Genomic DNA, 20,414 nt, shown 5'->3' with positions numbered 1-20,414 from the left:
TAATACATCAGCGTTCATTAGTTCATAATACGTCTTATAAGACTTGACATCTGCAAAAAGTAAATAGCAAATAAAGCTCTTTGTTGCTCATCTATTTTAAATCACATCCAATTAAGGCTCGGGTTATAACAAATGCCTTCTGAAATATAGTGGAGTTACAGCACATTAAAATGAAAATACTCTGTTAAAGTACTATACAGTAAGACCTGACTTTGACAAAGACCAAGTCATTAAGGCCAGACAACTGTGTCTCAGCTTGTAGATGATTATACATATACAGTACTCAATTCATGTGTCAGGTATGTTGATTAATTTCTGTGCATATGTAAAAGTACAAAATGTGAAACTATTGGCAGTCTAATTACAAATGGATACCAATTTTACAATACTTTACAATACTGGCACAATACCAATGGGACAATACTGGGCTGACATTACAATAAAACGTAATTGATGAACATCACATTTGTTACAGTGTAAATAGTTTAGATTAGTGTTGAAGAGGGGGTTTAATTCTGGATGCACCAACACAAGATTGCAGATTTAATATCTATTAGGGAACTAAATATGTTCAGTATCGCAGAGTCTGGGGAATTCTCCAAGGATTAATTCCATGTAGCTTTCAAAATACCCACCAATATGTTTAAATGAAGATTAAAGATCACTTTGTTCCCTATTCCCACAGCTCCCATGGTATGGTAAAGAGATCAAAACTGGAGGGCTTTATAGGGAACATCTTTAACATTTGCTCTGCTCTCAGTGTGCTTGATTAAATGTAACATTTTGAGATCCCAGAGTTCTGAGAAAAGCATAAATCATTGTCTCACAGCTGCTGGCGTGCCTGGGGAAAACATATGCTATCCCTCATTCTCTCTCTCTCTCTCTCTCTCTCTCTCTCTCTCTCTCTCTCTCTCTTTTTGTCTTTTCTATGATCATAAAGCCCACCCGACCCATTGGTCCCTCCTCCTTTGGTACAAGTCGTGCTGAGGGGGGGGGCACCTGCAGGCTGCCGCTCACCCTGAAGTTCAACATAAACCTCCGCTCTTCTCACACCCTTTAGCCTTCAACTCCTTCACACTACCCCCTTAGTCTTTCCCATCTATCAGCTGTGACAGGCACGAGACCAAGCCAAAGAGGATAGTCCGCCAGCCAGCCACTGTCCAGGGATCAAAATGATCAAGCTGTCTCTTGAGTAGCACTGATTATTTACACTGAGTGTAGCACTGGAGATCCTTAAGAATGACATGGCCAAGGATTTCTGGTCCAAGTGAACCTTAAAGCACAGTGCTACTTTGATTAAATTCACAAATAATTCATGTATAATTCTAGAACAGTGAAGGTATCAGTCCCAGTGTGTACTAGTAAAAGTTGACATACATGATTGTATGCCAGCTGGGCCCATATGGAAGGCTGACTTCTGCCCTTGTAATAAAGCCTGCCAGCTACCCCCTGTGGTCCACAAATTGGACTCCTTATGCAGCTACCTCGCTTTCTTCTACTTTTTTGCTCTAGCCAATACTTGTTTTTAAAGTTATTTCATATTAGCATTGATTTCTCGTTACTCACAGTGTCATAAGAGAGCAACCACATGAATCATGTTTGGTTCTTGTAAAAAGGGGAGAAAATGAAAAAGAAAAAGGGGAGAATATTTGGCTTTAGTCATACTCTAAAAGTGCCAGAAAATCTCATCATTGTTGGGTCCAGCTGGAGAGACTGCTGAATTAGTAGAAATCATCTGGGACTGTTCTGTTGTAATGCAAAGGGTTAACAGCCAGATATAAAATTACCATACGCCTTTGAATCTATAAAAAAAAAAAGAACATTTTAAAGTAGGGCTGCTTAGTTCTCTCTGCATTAAACCCCACTACTTTAATTGTGTTTAATTTATTAGAATGTTCCACCCTCAGCGCTGTTAAATGAAAACACATTAGATCTGCAGGAGTTCTACAAGTGTACAGAGACTCTTTCCAACTACCACCCAACCCAACCAACCCACTCTCTTTATTTTCTAAGTAAATTGGAATCTCTTTTTAATTCACTGGTAAACAATTAGACAGAAAACAGATGTCACTGGCCATGTTTGAAAGAAACTCAGCTCCTTGGTGAATTTCCTTTGCATGAAAGAGATAATCAACATTGGCATTACAATCTCACATTATGTATTCTTTAAATTATCATCACACTGAAAGTTGACATTCTAAAAGTTTGATGAAAAATAATTTAGGCAGACTTTTCAGAGAAATCAGATTAGACAGAAGTGCTACAGGTCTCTGTGGAGAACTAGTATTATTGGCTGTTAGTAAAGGACGTAACTGTATTAGAACAAATATATCGTATGTCCAGTTACCTACGACTCTGATTTCTAAAAAGAGAAAACCCACAACATAGAGTTAATGGCTTCTGGAATAAATTAAAGGATCCATAAGGAAAGTGTTCATAATTTCCAGAGCCTGTCACATCCTATAAGAAATGAGATAATACAGAGATCACTCAAACATGACCAGTGGGGAAACACTGGAGACATGGCTTCTCTTGACTTACAATCAACTGCAGTCAATCACCCCACGAACCAAAGTATAAAATATAAAACACACACACACACATGCACACAGATTCCACCTGGACAGACTTTAAAATAACATTTTGCATTAAGACGCAGGCACTGCTTTGCTTTACTTGCAGCCCAAAAATCCAGAAGTATCTAATCAAATGGAAAATAGGATATAAAGTTATTTGTGTCTCATTAGATCTTAATAAGTTCTGCATGTCTATAGTGTAAAAGGCATTTTCTCTAGCAGTTTACCCCTATCCCAGTCCTACAACCAGTATATAATGATCACACTTTAAGAATTTGCTAAATGGAATTAATAGAGCCACGGGGCACGAACAAAATGCGTTTGATTTCTAGGCCAAGTGTTACAACAATACAGAAATGTCATGATCACAAAGTGTTGAACATCTGAGTGTGTTCTATGGGAGCACAGGGTAGAGCCCATTTAGGGTAGTGCTACACCACTTTTCATCTCTAGATGAAAAGGGCGTTGCATCCATCATTCCATTAGCTCTGCTTTAACAGGCTCTCAGTCACCCACAGGACAACAGCGGGGACATAGGACATGTGGACAACCAAAAGCTTTGATGTAACCCTAACCACCATACGAAAAACAGACCTTTAAGTAGACACCCAAAATGTGTGTGTGTAGACACACTAACTAGCTTTTCCCCCTTGCAGCACAGTGAGGGAAAAAGTTCCAGTCTGTTGAAATTGTTACTGTCAAGTCACACTGCTGTCTCCAACTTTAACTTCACAGACACATACAGTACTGCAAACAGAAGAAAGATTTCTGGTATGCGTCCACTTGTATGGATATTTCTGATGAACAGATTTATACCTTGGGAAAGTGCAAATTTTTTGGCCTTTCCTCGATTTGTGACACACCTGTTTATTTATTTAGCTGGGATGATTGAGGTTAAGGGAAAGGGAAATTCCTGTCATGAGTGTCCATACAAAGAATACTAGTACAAATTTGTGTACAAATTATTAAACTATTTTATCCTAAAACTACAGCACATTATTACACCCAGACAACAACAAAGCTGTGTTGGTAACGTGAACGATACCACATTCAAAAGTAAATGCTAATGCTTGATTTATTTCACTTTTTTTTGGTCCTTCCTCACGTAACCCTCCCCAGTGCTGGGGATGGGCTGCTAGGGGATCAGCATCTCACCCAGGGACATTTCGACATGGGCACAAACCTCTGACCCTATGGTCGGTGGGTGGCCACTCTACAAATGAACAAATATCGAGAAAACTCATTCCCTCACACTTATGTGTCCACAATCCTCTCATGCTCACCAGTTATATTATTTTAGTTATATATTAAGTTCAAAAGGGATTGGTTTAAATCACCATATTCCTGGAGGGACTCATTAATGTGACTCTAATTACCAGTAAGGTTACATTAGCACTGAAAATGTGTACATAACGTCCACGCCCAGATCATTTGGGGAAAAAAATAGACCTCACCTACCACAATCCCAAATTTCTACTGAGGATTTGGACAACATAAAAACTGAGAATTTCGATGAAAGATGTCAAGATTGCATCCATAATTGAAGCAGTGATGAGAAGGATTCCAGACCTCCACCGCTAAACATCTGCTTGAGATATATGTAGTGCTTCTGCACCTTCCTTTAACCTTCATCTTCTTTCCCTGTCCACTAACTTCCCTTCTTTTTAGTCTTCTGGTTTGTGTTTAGATCATGTTTTAATATTCAGAAATATTAGTCTTAGCTTGTGTACTAAACAGATTTTACCAGTGTTGCTGAAACTATGTATAAAAGGTTCTGAGAGGTGAAACAAACCCTTGTCATAAATACAGTTTACTCCTATGTCCTTGCAACATTCTGAAAAATTTTCTGCCTTACATTTTAGTAAATTTATAGTAATGTTTTGACTCTCTATTCATTGGTAGCGGGACAGTAATTGACTGGATGACATTTGAAATTCTTGGTTAGGTACGATGTCCCAAAACTGTACTGTTTCTAAACTGTACTTACCTTCTTCCTTTACTACACCCTAATATACAACAATGTCCTCTCTTCATACTCTGAAACCACATGGGGCCAGCTCTTTCTCCATCCCAGCACTAACTTTTTCAACGTGCATGGGTCTGATATGGTCCATATCCGGGTTTGGGGCCATGCAATGAATCGCTGCAGCTCTGTATTAAAAGTGATGTACAGTTTTGACTGTAAAAAGTAGCATCTGAGGTGTATTGTTATAAATAATCACCCAGGCTTCTCCTGTGTCTGGTGGTAGAAGGGGTAGTAGGTCAACAGCTTAGATTATGCTTTGAGAGACTTCACTTTTAATAACTGGAAGTACATCTACTTCCTCCCCTGAATGCATTAGGCCCAACTCAAAAGAAATCAAGGTTTTTTATGAGATACTAATAATTAGGCCTCATTTAAAGAAGAATTTACTACAAGAGCAGATAATTTTTAAATAAGACTGAATAATGTATAGATGAGGAACCCGATGAAGATACAGTGAGTTGTAGTCAGATATCCACCTTAATAAATCAAATCTAATACCACTTTAACTTTCAGAATAGCATTTCTAGTTTTAACGGAAGGCCTATTGGATACCACTCCCCCTTCTAAACAAACATGTACACCCACACACTCTCAAACTGACACTCAACTTGAGAGGAAGGAAAATATGATAATCTAAACAAACTTGCAGATTCTTGTATTAGATCATGTGCCGTCTGGCATGACCAATCACAGAAGCTCACTACCACCGCATTTGTCAGTGGACAGACCAATTAGCTGAGCTGCATAAACACATCCACCGCACTTTATAGCAGTCTGATGGTTATAGAGGACATTTGGTTAACTGGTTTGACCCATGACAGACATGACGCCAGTGGAACTTCCATGATTGGTCACACCAGAAAGCGTTTCCCCCAGAGTGAGGTTTGAAGGAGAACTGATAAATCAACCTGAGCATAGGAAATGAACAGCTTCTACCTGAGTTCCTGCAGTCCTCGCCTTGCTGAGGGACCAGAACAGAAAACACTAGCAGGTCAGGGGCCAGAAGAGATTCAGGCTTGCGGATCTCACTAAGCCAGCGACTTATATGGAGCTCTTTGGTGTCAGATGGGCCTTGGAGGAGAGGAACCAGTTTCTCCTTCATCCCTTCTCCTGTACCTGAGAGACAAGGTGACCGGTATATAGTAAGTAATATAGTAATATGCAAGTACTAAGAAGTTAACAAAGTCATTCAAATTATTCACATTTACATTTATAATTTTGCCAGGCAAATACATTAAACATTAAAGCAAGATTTTGTCTTGCCTTAATATTTATGCTTTACAGATTTAGAACAAATCTAACCTAATAACTATAGTAAAAAGAGTAACACTACCTCAACTGCATGAATTACCACTTTCGTGTCTAAGCAAAAGAGACCTCACCTGTGTTATGGAAACAGAATATTGAATAGCAAAGATAAAACTAATAAAAATATGAAAGACGTTTACAATAATGGGCATAACAAAACTACCACTGGTTTGCAGTGGGGATTGAATTCTTCCAGAAGTTACACTCCATATGTGTACTTATATTATATTCACTCCCCATAGATGTTAATTTTGAAATAAGAAAATTAACTGCACGTGCTTCTTCTATGCATTTCTATACTGACAGCTGCAATAGATCTTATAATCTGCCTGACATCATGTGTGAAGTTTGACCTTGTGAACTCCTTGTGCTATGACACTAGCTCCAATAACATCCTTGCCATCAAAGAGAGGGCAAGAGCCCAATAATAACACCCCAGGAGAAAACAGCAACTGAATCACATAGTGGGAAAGCAATCCAGATTAAAACTGAGTTTGAGGAAGAAGAAAAGGGTGAAGTATGTAAAAGTCTAAGTTAAAAAAAGTAAAAGAAGAGTCTAGTTGGTCTCACTCTCTCCCTCCTACACAGGCAGTAAAGTTTTAACGGGGCACAGCTGCACACACCTGGAGTCCTGGCGCACACTTTTACAGCTCCCACGGTTCCTGAGGCACATTTCACTGTCGCACTGCTGCAGAACTTCAGCTCCAGGTTTTGGATCGAGCCCTCAAAAGTCGGTGACGGGCCCAGAGATTTCACACCTAATAAAAAAAACATTTTTTTTAAATTAAAAATTGAAAATTAAGTGCAGTCCAGCAGGTCTAAGCATTGCTGCTGTGGCTTCAATTGACTTGATTGGCCTTTAATTTTTCTTGACCCTTTTTTTTTTTTTTTTTTACTTCTCCTAAGTAAACCACCAGCATAAAGTGTGTTGTGTCTCTTAGTTGTAGGAATATTTTTAGCACCCGGTGTTTCCAAGGTTAACCTGTTGTGGTGTCTTTACAGTATGATAAATGTGTCAAACTAAAACAGAAATGCATTTTACAATTTAAAAGAATGTAGACAAAAATTGCCGAAAGTACGGATGTTATTGATTTATCAATCATCAACAAATATGCATTAAGAACTTAATAAAATATATTTTTTCCTAACAAAGTTTTAATTAAACTGCCCTAATGTATTTTAATTGCTGTTGTACCTCTTTCAGTGACATTAAATATTTGGTGTCACATTAAGTGACACTTAATGTTAAATTACATTAAATTTGCTTGCCGACTGTCAGGAAAGTACAGTGCTTAAATGATACAGTCAGAGTTTGTGTGTCCAAGTCTCTATAGTATTTTGTCTCTGCAGATGACAACATGCGGCCCGAGCATTGGTGTCTGCACAGACTGCATATAGCTCTCGTGCACTTGCTGTGCATGTGTCAGAAAAGTAAACCAGCTGCAGGTTTCATATATCAAAGGTATTTAACAGTTACTTCATCATCCTTGATACTGTTCATAGGAAATAATCTCACATACAAAATTATTTCTTACTTTACTATTATCATTTCTTTCACTTTTTCTCATTGTGCAGTAGAACACAACAAACAAAAGAGCACTTCTTCTCATTTTTGCTTCTATGCAAAGTTGCATGTGTTCAGCATTGTCCATGTCCACATCCCCAATTGCAGTAGAATTGAGACCATGTGTACATCTTCTGTTTATCTCCAGACAAGGGTATGAGGAAAGTATTGTAAAGCCTTATGGCCTATTCCATAATCTAGGCAAGCTATGTTGATGTAGGTGTAATTGTCAGGTCAGATGACTTGTGTTTAGAAATAAAAATTGGTCGTACATTATTAGTATTAATGCCCCTATCAGAAACAAATAGTGTAACAATTGTCTCACATTACACAAATTAGCTACATGTTTATGCATTAAACCAGTGGGTAGATGAAGGTTTTGCAGCTGTGTAGCTCGTATGGACTGAAAAAGCCTTAACACTCAAGTGTTATTCTTTCGAAGAACACAAATCCCTTGTTTATTGAAGGGAGCTGTATTTCATGAATTGTTAAAAAATTAACCGACTAATTAATTGGTAATTCAACAGCAATTAACGAAATTGCTTAAAATGTGGTTATTAGCCCAAAGCTAACATTTAAATGACACACCATTATCAGCAACATACGTCTTAATTTTGTTGAAAGCCAATGTTTAACCTTATTTTTGATTGTTGCATTATTCTTGATATGTGTAGGTTTTTAAGAGTACAAGATGATAAACATGAGAAAATTTACTAGGCAAACTTCTTATTCCACTGGATTCAGTAAGCTTCCTGCTACACAATTACATAAAGGATTTTGCATATACTACAGTAAAGACTTCAACAGCCATATTGTTTTAAGAAGTGCCCGTAAGGATACTCTAAAAGAGATAAAACCTCTTAAATTGTCGAGGGCTTGTTCTAAATGTTTTACAAGGTCCTAGTAAATCTACTGAGTTGAATGAGTTGAATATATAAAAGTTAAATGACAGGGACTATTAGGAGTATGAGTAACAGGCCAATATAAAGGATATATCTTTCCATAATAATATCCAATACAGTTACAGCTGTATCTTGCTTAGCGTCAACTACAACTCATCTAACACCAGCATTACATCACAGAAACCTCAAGTGCTCTTCACTCTGCGATTATTTGTCTCAGTGGCAGCCTAGTGTGGAAGAACCTTCCATCCATTTTTCCAAAAAGAAACTGTTTGCACTGCGGTAAGGGGGGGATGGGGGTGGCCAAATACTCACTATTGTAGTATGGCAGTGTTATTTCTAGGCTGACAAGCTATTTCAAGCACATAGTAGGAAGGGGAAGGAGACATATCTAGATGGTTAAAAGATAATGTGGAGTTAAGGGAGTTCTGTGCTAAACTGCTTGTTGAGAGAGGAGAGGAGGATCCTTCCATCACATGCTACATTCTTCCAATTAGCTGTCTGAGGGAATCACATTAATTTATTTTCCACCTTTTACAAAAAAGCATTTTTCCCTCAGAATAATTTCGTCTTACAGTGATAAAATTAATTCCCTGCAGAACGTTGACTGTGTTTAACACTGAGTGGGGCTTTTTGCATCAAATGCTGGGGGGGGGAGGGGGGATTTATAACAAAGCAAATTGTTTCATCTGACATGAAACAGTGCCTACTGGAATGTGACAGGGTATTACAAAAAAATTACAATAGATGAGTAGTGCTAGCAAGATTCCTTATTCTCCCTACTAATTAAGTTCTCTCCTTCCATACTAAGTAAAATCACCACTGTTTAAAGTTTTACTCAGGTAATCCAATTTTTGTTGTTATAGTTGTAGTTGTTAATCCCCATCAACTAACTCAAGGGTAGAGTAATGAAAAACAGCAGGCAGTGTGGAAACGAGCTGGATCCAAGTAGACGTACATGCACAGCACATTTAACCGAGGGAATTACTGGCAATTGCTTAAAATCCCTAACCACTGACTTCCCTCCTCTCCTTCCCTTAGACAAATTACCCAGCAACCTCTTCACCTGCTGTCTGAGAGGCCCACCATCAGCCCAGATGCAAGATAGGAACCTTTATATCCTCCTCCTGTCTCCCCGCCTGCCACTTAATATACTGTTTCTGCAGGTCTAATAAGTAGTGCTGCTTGACTCTCTCTGGCATTATTCACTGGCGTCAATTCAGCTTGATCTGTCCAGCAGACCAAAAAGAAGTAACAACTGTTTTCTCAATGCTTTCAATTATCAAATATAGTAATTTGTAGTAGGCCATAATTATATATTTTTTATAAATATACACAGTCAAGTAACTGATAATAACAAACCAATACCCCAGATTTACCTTGTCAGTCTATGACTTTGGTAAGTCGTTTATTAAAATTGAAAGTTGATCTGCAACATGACGGAGGCCATTCCCTCCACTTTGGTTGCTCTTTTGATAAACAGCAATAGGGGTATCACAATAACATGCCCCCTTGCCCCAAAATAATATCCTGAAGGGAATAGTGCACCTGCTCCGGTGGTGGTTGTTGTATAGCGGGGGGGGGTCTGGACAATGTTTTGTCCAGCTGTTAAGACTATAAAAATTGGGGTACACAGGAAGAAGAAAAACACAAGGGTTAGTAATTTGTTTGGCTTAAACTGTGGTATTCAGCCGGGTTTATGTGTGTAAGATGCATTAGTGTGTATTACTCCCAGACGTGCGTGTGATTGCGCATGTCTGTGTGTGACTGAGTGACTGACTCAGAGAATGTGTGTGGTGCTGTTACTCGTCAAAGAAGGGCAGGTGCAAGGAGTACATAAACACACAGCTAGGGGCCAGAGGCTACAGCACACCATCAAACACTGTGAGGACAACCATAGGCAGCTGGATTTGCCGTTTTGAACAATGAGGAGAGTGTGGAAAATACAAAGGGTTTGGAGGGATACCATCAGAAATAAACGGGAGGAAAAAAAAGTAGAAACCCACTTATGTGGCTGCACAGGATGTAGATGCTGCTTACTGCATACCTCAGTACTTGGTGTGCACGTCTCAGTATGTATAAGTGCAAGTCTAAGCATCTGTAAACTTAAAAGCCACGTATGTCCCGTTTTTACTGCTTGAAGAATGGGTATGCGTAAGCCTTCTTTCAATGCTACACCAGACTACCTTAGCCTACATTCAGCACTTCACACACACACAAAAAAATAGTTGGGTGTAATAATTTGCGTCCCCTTATTTTTAAATGGCTAAAAGAAATTGTAAAAGAAAAGTATAAATGTTCCTGTTGTTTCTATACTCCTTGAACATTTTTGTTGCTTCTGAATGAAATGAGTAGAAGTACAAGAAATATTAAAGTTAAGTCAGGTTATGACATTATAACAACATTATGGTCATAAATGAAGAGTTCCACTACTTTTTAAGAAACTGGTCCATGGCACATATTGGTGCATTCGGGGATCTGTTTTACACTATATGTGGTGAATATTGGTTAACAAGAGGATGTACTATTCTGCCAAAAGCTAAAAGCAAAAGAACAACCAAAGATAGGCAGAAAAGGAAGGAGAACTTAAAGTAATAAAAGCTTTAACTTTGGCAGGGAGCCCAAATCAGCAAGGGGGCTGAAATTAAAAAAAGGTAGACAACGACAAGGTGGGCAGATCGAAGGCAGCCAGCTGAGCCTTGAAGACCTGATGCAGAAACACTAACTGTCTCTCCTTAGTCAGGAGGGGCCGCAGTAGAAATAGTAAGTGGGAGCAGGAGCTCTGTTGGCATGTTGCCCAATACTAACATGCAAAATACAGACACAATAAGAGAGTGGGGAAACAAGAAAAACAGAAAAGGTGAACCAAAAGGTGTCTGTCCTGTAGTTAAAGTGGAGATCAGAGCAGTTCTAGCAGTCAACATCTGCAACACAAGCCTGCAGGGGAGACTGTCTGCAAATTGTCATTTTTAATTCTTCCAGGACTTAACTTTGGATATAGATGTAAAAGAATCTGAACGTAACTGCAGCAATGAGTTAAATGTTTAATTGCATGGGGAGTTTGTGACATTTACATAAAGGAAACAAAAATGTTTCTTTCTAAAATACTCGCTAATTAACTGAAACGAGTATGAAAACATCACTTACGCATAAAGATGCAGTTCACATTTTGGGTCATAGCAACATCTGGTTTCAGATAAATGCAATTGGTATTTGGTAAATAACCACAGAAACACACTCCCATTCTTCTACAACTGTTTGTACAGGGGCAAGATTTTAAAGTAAAGGACTACTGACTATGTACAGATGCAAAAAACTGTGTCACACACACACACAGAAGTGCTTTTCCCCATGAGAAAGCCCACCAGTACACTTATGTGGAGGTTACTCCCAGTGTATAATGGTCATGGTATAAGGACAGTCATGGGGTGAAAGTGCTGATGGTAGCAGAGGCTGGGGGTCTCATTTTCATGATTACCATCTCCTCCAGGTGCCGCCTGTCTTTGTGTCTGCTTACTAAAGCTGTGACACATGTTCTCCACACATTCAAACCTTAGTTCCCTCTGCCACCGAATTACCGCAATTAAGTAGTCTTCATGCGGAAGCAATTTGGCCAACACTAATGGGCCTAGGCGGGGGGGGTTTAGAAGACAGTGAGGGCTGGGGGGGTTGATGGAAGAAGAGAAAAAGATGAGGGCATAAGTAAAAAGTGTGCAACATATGTGTGAAGAGTGATAGACAAACATGTAAAGGATTCCCGCATTGCCACTTGTAAGGAGACGATTACGCGGTGGTAAGATAGGCCATTAAAACACAGTTCTGGATGAGCGGGTCTGCCTCTCAATCCCCATATCCCCAGCCTATTGCTGCCCTGACAAATTTGGTTAGCATAAGAAACAAGGGCAAACTAGCTTTGAAGTAGCAGCCAGGATGGAATGCCAGTGTGGTTCCACCATGAGCGAGATGCTTGAAACTACAGACCGCAGCTAATGACACTAAACCAGCCCCTCCATCACTGAAACGTAGCTCTGGATTACTGCTCTCTTTTCTCTGACTCTCGAGATCTGGGTCTGTATTTCTCAGGCTTTCTGCCCTGCTTTTTTTTTTTTACTTGCCTTATGGAAGAGAATTAAAGAGAAGCCAAGCACAGCCTTGTTTACTAATATTCCACTGAGATCAATATTTATGTCTCAGCTTTTCAGGGGCTGAGTGTGTCTGTGTGTGGTGGTAGCCAAGAAGTAACTAGGATTCTGGTGCTGCGAAGGCACTTCAATGGGAGTTGCAATGAAAATTTATGACCTTGTTACGTGGAGCTATGTGCTCAGTCGGCACTACTTGCTACCTTTAGATGGAATGGTTGGCTCACAGCAGGGAGCTCCACAGACACTACTGAAACATAAATACAAACAGATTTATTTGGGGGCTGTCATTGATTCAGGGCTTAGTAACACAAGTTCTGCCATAAGTACTTTAAAGCCCATTTTACAGTGCTTCAATTTTGTTTCATTTCTCAGTGATATTCATTGGGTTGCGTGTACACATCGTGTTGACAGTAATTAGATTACTGTAATTGTTTTTTTCTTTTTTACTATGTAGTCCTATAAAGGGTCTGTTGATTTGTTTGTGCCCCGATTCTAACCAGGATCTTACAACAGGTTATATGGTGATACAGGGTCCATTCTAGTGGCAATATTTTGCTTGTGAATGTTTAAATATGTACTGTATATGAAAAGCTGAAATATAAAAACTGTATCCTACTAAAATCTGATTCACTGTTTTTGTATGAGGAGCTACTAGGTGCTTGGTTCAAAATATCTTTACTATTGCAAGTAGTGGAATCACTGGAAGGTTAAATTATTTACATGACCTACAGAAAAGTAAATTGACAGTAAACTTGAAGTTGTACAGGTCTTGAGATACTGGGGAATTGTACATTACAAACAGACATACACCTGGCTGCATACACCAACTAGCACTTCAAACAGGTTACTCACTGAATCGATGATTATGTCTAACAACTTTTTTTATTTCAAAAGTAAATACAAAAATTAGTTCTAGTGAAAACTGCGCTACTAATAAATGTTTCACAAATCCATTCGTTTTCCAACCTCCATGTCTGAACTCAGAATCACTTACCAGTTTGGCAAAATTATTTTTCATAATGACACACTGAAGTTCACTCTCATGTGCTGCAGAATGCTGGGCTGCAGAGCCTGAGTGTAAAAGACAGAAGTGCTGCAACACAAGATGCTGAGAGTAATGAAAAGATCTGAAACTGATCTTCTTTACTTTAGCTTAAACTGATTACTTGAATTACTCCTGCTACCATCCTCAGATTGCGTTCAGAATGCAACACGGAACAGCAGTCTTTAGTTCTGTTTTGCATTTTTGCACTAGTTGCACTGTTTTGACTCCACTCTCATTAGCTCTGAACTGAAGAGAGTGACAGAGAAAAAGCAGAGAGCTTCAGAAAGACAAAAGAAAAGAGGAAGGTCTGAGTCTGGATTGACTTAAAACATCACCACAATCTGCCAGAAGTGAAGCAAGGGCCGTCTGTAGCCCATTGAAGTTTTCATTGACAAGAACCGTCTCAAGTTCCATCCAAGATTTATTTATCGGTTCTCTGATGCTGACACAATGTGTTTTTAATGTCAGAAATAAGGTTGCGTATGGATAAAAAAGCCCTCCTTGTTTCCCTTTCTTTCCTGCTTTCTTCCTGTCCTGATGTCAATCTGTGAAGCAGACAAGTAGACAGGCAGAAATTTCTCTAAAACCAGTAAGTTACATCTTCAAAGCAGTACGGATACTTGAGTGAGGGGCCAGGCCACACTGAAACAGACATCTCAGGGTTTTCTTTAAGCTTCCAATCATTTTACTGACATTTGTGCCAGCCACAGACCATGAACAAGGCACTTGTCCTTTTTTCTTTCACTTTTATTGTGAAACAGTGAAAGAACTACCAGAGTAATCTCCATGGTTTGAGTGTTAGGCCTCATTTCTGACAGGATAAACCTGGCTCTTCTCAGACTTGTGCTGATTAATAGATGGGAAAACATTAAGGCTTTAACGAAAAAAGGCCATGTCAGCCAAAAATCCATATAGTGGGTAGGATAAGCTTATGTAGGCAACAATGTGATTTAAAATTGGATAATTGTTCCCCTTCAATAACACAGGGCTATTACTGACACTTACTGTGCCACAGCATCGCATAGGGACTTTTCTCAGATCCATGCTTCTGGGGGCAGTGCACACAAACTCAAAGCAATGGCAAACAGCAAAGGATGAATGAGGCTCTCTGGAATAACCTCGATTAATTTTTAGTCAATTTTCTATATTTTCTCTCTTTACCACTCATCCACATTGCACATGTAAGGAGAACAGAAGAATATAAGGATTGTACTGCAACCAGTAAGACTATTATTCCTGGACTATTATTATCAACATTCTTGTAGTCACTATGCAATGAGAGCACAGGCTCAGTGTATTCCAATATCTTTGACGTCATTTGCCTTAAATGGGATTGTGTGCTGTTTAGTTGCTAAAGATGGAGGTGAGCATCCATCTGGGCATATATACACGTCACTTTATGTGTGTGTGCACCTTAGTCCTACTTGACACTCAATTAGGTGTCAAAGCTGGGTTTAATTAAGAAAACCAGTGGTCAGTTGTATATCTGGGCACTGAGGTCCACCCCACATTCTGTCTTTATTTTTCCCTTTGCACTTTATTTCCCTTCTTTTTCATTTTTCATTCTGCTCATTATATGGTTCACTCTCTCTTCCTCTGTTCTCTTCCCCTATATCTGTCATGCTAAAGTTATGTCACAGCTCATATATCACCCGGCAATCATCTAGAGCACGTCTGGTGACCACCACCAACCAGCTTCTACCAGACCCCCCCCTTATCCTTCTCCAGACCACCACAGAGCTCTGTGGCCAGAAACCCAGCTGTGGTAACTGCACTGAAGCTAAATCCATCACTGATGGAAATGCCAATTTTATGACGATTTAAAATTTCTCAATCTTTTGTCTTTCAAAAAGGCTGCCTTTCAAAAAATAATGCTAAAGCTATAACCGCCCTGAATGGAGGCAAAACACCTGGGACAGATGCAATTCCTATTGAAATATATTACATTTTTAGACATAAATTAATACCAGCTTTGCTCGACATGGATAGAGTTATTTGACAGAGGGTCCCTTCCCCCTAATTTAAATACAGAAATTTCACTTCTATTAAAACCGGGGAAAGAACCAAACCAATGAAACTCTTATCGACCAATATCGCTTTTAGAAAATGACCAAACAATTCTAAAGAAAACATTAACAAGAAGACTAGACCCACTATTCCCCCAGGTCAAAATGGTTTTGTGCAGGGTAGACAGGGCTTCCATAACATCAGAAGAGTACTCTTACTAGTACTCTCTTTAATAAGGAAGCTCTCTCTGATTTTGCTACACTGTTATTGGGTGTGGAAAAGGCTTTCGATAGAGTAGATTGGCAGTATTGATTTGATTTGGCATAACAGGGGAATTTCTTAGATGGGTCATGGTGCTGTATATTCTAAAAATGAGCAAGTTCTTATATCTTTTTCAATCACTCCCACTTGAACCACCTATATTCCTCTTCCAGAAACCAGAGAATAGAGGCATTTATTTTATCTGCCCTATGACAGAGGCGGGCTGCAGGTTCCAAATCCCATTTGTTGCTACTGGGCAGCACAAATTAGGGCTGCCAGGTTCTACTTCTTGCAGGAACACCCACCATCTTGGGTTACGATGGAGTCTCAAGGAATAGGAATACCTCTGAGCCAATATATGTGTTCAAAAACTCAAAGGAGTTATTCAAGCAGATCAATTACCCCTTTTTAAAAAAACGCGGTAACAGAGCACAGAGCTCAGGCTCATTTAGAGACCCAGCAAATAGAGCAGACCCGGGTTTTAAACTTTGGTCCTATAAAGGTTTGGCAAAAATATCAGACTTATATAAAAACAACACCCTCATGACTTTTAATGACTTGAAAACGAAACATAATATTCCAGGAAAACATTTTTTTAAATACCTTCAGATTAGGAGCGACATTATGTTTAAACAGGATAATAGCCTGGCACTTCCTCCTATATCATCATTAATAGACCTCACTCTGAGACTTCTAGACAGCAAGGGCCACGTGTCAATTCTCTATAACTTATTTGTAGAAAAATCGAAGGAATCATCAAAACATATATTAAGAGCGTGGTCAATTTTTATAATACAAGTAGGTATCCAGACAGTAGATTACACCGGCTACATTACATTATTTAAACCCCAACATCACAAATAAATGCATTAAAAATACTAAATCTTTGCCTCTTACAGGCTAAAAGAAGTATAACCCTAATGTGGAAAAAAACTTCCTCATGTGGCTTTATCAGTGGCTGAAAGGTATGGGCTAAAATTTTGTACTGGAAAACACAGATGATCTGATCATAACAATATAAATGGAGTTACTGCCTAAAAAATGTGTGAAATGTTTTTTTTTATATTATATATACACACACACACACACAGATCATTTTCAGTCTAATAGTTGCCTCTTAGGTCAACACAAAGCAGGGGAAACAACGTCCTGCCACTGAAATCTCAGTTCAAAACATATAAGAAATGTCCCATCAGCAGATACATTTAAAATCTGCATTACGATGCATTTTGTCTAGCAAATTTTAAAGCTCTCTCAGATTGAATGGGAAGCACCTAAAATGCCACCTTCTCCCCAGTATTTTTGGGTTTATCTCCATTCCTGGGCCATTCGGTGACATTCTAAAACTTGTCGTGAAGCCACTTCTGCATGGTCTTTGATGTCCGCTTTGTGTCACTGAGTGCGTTTACATGGACTTAAGTAGCCAGGTTACAGTTGGCTTTCTCTCAATTTCAAGTGTCATATAAACAGGAAAGCTGGTTTCCTAAATCAGGTGTAGGGGATGAGGGAAACCTGGTTTCCCCATGTAGAACACCTGTTTCTCTGCCATGTATATGCGTAACCAGGGTTCTAATCAGCTTTCTCAAATTGTGCATGTGCGTAACCAAAGGCTACAGCGTTTTCTTTTTCTCAATACATTTAAAATGTGTGTTAGGCTTCTGAGTGGAGGAAAAATCAGGTTACTCTGCTGCTGTATGTATACACGGATTACCCGTAACCAGGTTTCTTAAGTACATGTAAACACCATTTACACCGTTTAGCCGAGAAAACGGATTTCTCCGAGTGCCCCAGCTACTCAAGTGCATGTCAATGCAGTCATTGTTGTGCAGTAAGGGGAGCCGTGATACCAGTATCAGGTCATGTGCATTCTGGAGCAGGTTCCTCCCGTTTGTATTTGGTTGCAATCCATCGGGCGACTGTAGCTCAGTTGGTAAGGGAGTCGTCCACAGACTACAGGTTCAGTGGCTCGATCCCGGTTGCTTTCCGGGCTATGTATCGAAGTGTGTCTGGGCAAGGCACTGAACCCCTAACAGCATATTCGCATCCTCAGCTGTGCAGTGCCGGTCCAAGCCCGGTAGAACATGTCGGTACATGTCAACATGATCCGCTGTGGTGACCCTCAACTCGTGTTTTCAAACATTTAGTCTCAGCAGACTGCTAAACCTCATGCTCTCAGAGGCCTTTCTCATAGTCTGGCAAACTTCAAGCAGCCTAACATGTGGGTTATACTTAAAAAAAAAATCGCTTACGTCTAGGGACTCTACCCTAAAGGCAGTGACACTGAGATGCTTTTTGGGCATGTTCTCCCAGCTCTTCAGAGAACTTCTGAAGCTCTGTTGAAGTGACAGTCACTTTAGAAAGAGTATAAATCATTACTTACTGGAAACACTTAAATGTTTTACCTTGGTTAGACAAATGACAAGCACAAACACACGTTCACGGACAACATACTATACAGTAATACACAAATACATATAGACTCAAGGAATGTGTCCAAGGTCACTGTGGTAAGTGTGTCACATAAGATGAGGTTAGCAGTGGCTAGAAGCAAGGTTAAGCAGGAATTACTGTCTCCTCTCCAACTACTACAGTTGCCACCGCAACCAGTATAAATAAAAAAGTTAAAGACAAGCCTGCTATTAATGATAATAGAAATAATTATTAAAGCAACCAGGATAGGAAAATTTAATATGAACAATTAATTCAAAATGAGAGAAAAGTGATAGTTATAAGATAAAATTACAACGTTGTTAGCAAAGAATTGTGCAAAAAGAGGGAAAAAAAAAATAAAAGAAAGAACCAAGGTTTATAAAAGTAGAAGCAGGAATAATGAAGGTCTGATAATAAGATTTAATCAGTTGTGTTCTGATTTTGCTCATTTGTCTTTCAAGCTGTACTGCTTATGTTGCTTGGTTGATTGCTGCTGTAGCTGTCACTGGGCGGCACAATAAGTCAAGTCTTACAGATCCCAGCAGCTGTTTTTTTATTTATTTTTTTTATTTTGCCTTGGCTGTCTTTCAGTGCCTTGAGAATAAAACTGAAAGTTTTGTAATTTATTTTGTTCCTTGCTGAACTGAACATGGGGAGGCCATTTGTGTATGGCCTCCCCATGAAGGACACTGACCATCTGTGTTATCAGCTAGACCACGATATGAAACACCTTTCACTATTAAAAAATCCTGTAACATCAAAAGGGTAAACGGAATGAGGAATTTGTAGAGCAATGAAAATCTTTTTTGCCAAGTTCAGTGTTTGGTCTTGTCATGTGAGCATATGTATCACCTCTGTACTTGCACTGGCCTGATGACTGCTGTTTGGTGATACAAGAACAAACACAGACCTTAAATCGGAACACACATCTGACTTTTGTACAAACAGTTTGCAGCCAGTCAGCTGACAAATAACTCAATGCTAAATACATAGCGAGCCAAATAAGATCAACAGTTCAACAGTACACATATCTGTCACTAAGGATGGGGCTGGATTTAATTTTAGAGAATCTGATTCCCATTTTTAATCAGCTCACTGAATATCAATGCTTTCGAATCCCACACACACACCCTTATTAATATATACTTATTAATTACTTCTGTTTTGCATCTGCCAGTTGGGGATAAAAAGCAATTTTCCAAGCAATTCTAAGCAGAGGTTGGTACAGCCATTATTTTGTTTCAAAGAGAGTGGGCGAACTATGTCCTATATTAGATCTGGGAGTGTTAAACAAATAGCTAACGATGTAATAGTTCCGCATGTTAACACGGAGGCAATTGCTAAACCCAATAGGCCCAGGGGTTTGTTTGTCAAGCTTGCATTCAAGGTCACAGTCTCCGAATAGCAACTACTGCTTTTCGGTCTGACGCTGGCTCGCCGCACATTCACAGAATACACCAACACCAACAAGCTACAGGTGCTGGCAGTGTTTTTGGCCATGAAACACAGACCATGCGGGGTGAAGGGGTGGATGCTTGCTCTCTTCCCCTGTTAAAAACTGTTTTATTCTTGGTTGCTATGGTGCAGTGTTCACTTTTAACCAGCTAAGATTATTTCTTCTAATGTAGTTACAACAATTCAAAGTGCTCCTTCCTTCATTAACTAGAGGTTTTTACTCAGGAACATGATGTTCTGCCATTTCAGTGGTCCATGCCAGGGATTGCGGCCCTCCATTTAAACCAATTGAGTCTGTTGATATAAATTGTCTTTCATATAAAACAGCCCTTCTTGCTTTATCGTCTACTATGCGAGTTGGTAATCTCCATGCTCTGTCTGTGCAACAAACTTGTACCCAGTTTGCTCACCAAAGTTTGAAGGTTATCCTACGGCCGAATGCAACTTATGTACAGTACCAAAGGTTAGCTTCACAGATTACAGCTCTATGGTCTTCAAGCTCCAGAGCTTCTGCCCCCTATCTTTAACATGGACCTCACTGCATGTGTGCATTTAATGTGACCATTTCTTTCTGCTTTGCCAGCAAAATCAAGGAAGGGGCAATGTCAAAACAGCAATTTTACAACTGGATTGTGGAGGCTTGTTTCCCTGGCTTATAGGAGCAAAGGTGTCTCCTTGCCCCATGGGGTAATGACACA

General features: G+C 39.4%; 1 protein-coding gene across 5 annotated transcripts in view; it reads right to left on the bottom strand.

The window, feature by feature from the left end:
* Positions 1 to 20,414, bottom strand: part of LOC137130040 (intermembrane lipid transfer protein VPS13B-like) — a 298,799-nt gene that overhangs the window by 211,549 nt on the left and 66,836 nt on the right. For all 5 annotated transcript variants that reach the window (XM_067509626.1, XM_067509627.1, XM_067509624.1 and 2 more), the window contains exons 18-19: positions 6,534 to 6,668; positions 5,539 to 5,718 (exon numbers count right to left, since the gene is read on the bottom strand). In XM_067509626.1, the coding sequence (XP_067365727.1) occupies positions 5,539 to 5,718; positions 6,534 to 6,668 (315 nt within the window). The remainder of the gene's footprint in view (positions 1 to 5,538; positions 5,719 to 6,533; positions 6,669 to 20,414) is intronic.

The sequence above is a fragment of the Channa argus genome, chromosome 7 (genome assembly GCF_033026475.1).
Source record: "Channa argus isolate prfri chromosome 7, Channa argus male v1.0, whole genome shotgun sequence".
Classification (NCBI taxonomy): Eukaryota; Metazoa; Chordata; class Actinopteri; order Anabantiformes; family Channidae; genus Channa; species Channa argus.
The sequence above is the reverse complement of the archived record's forward strand: the minus strand, read 5'-3'. Positions and strand labels throughout refer to the sequence as shown.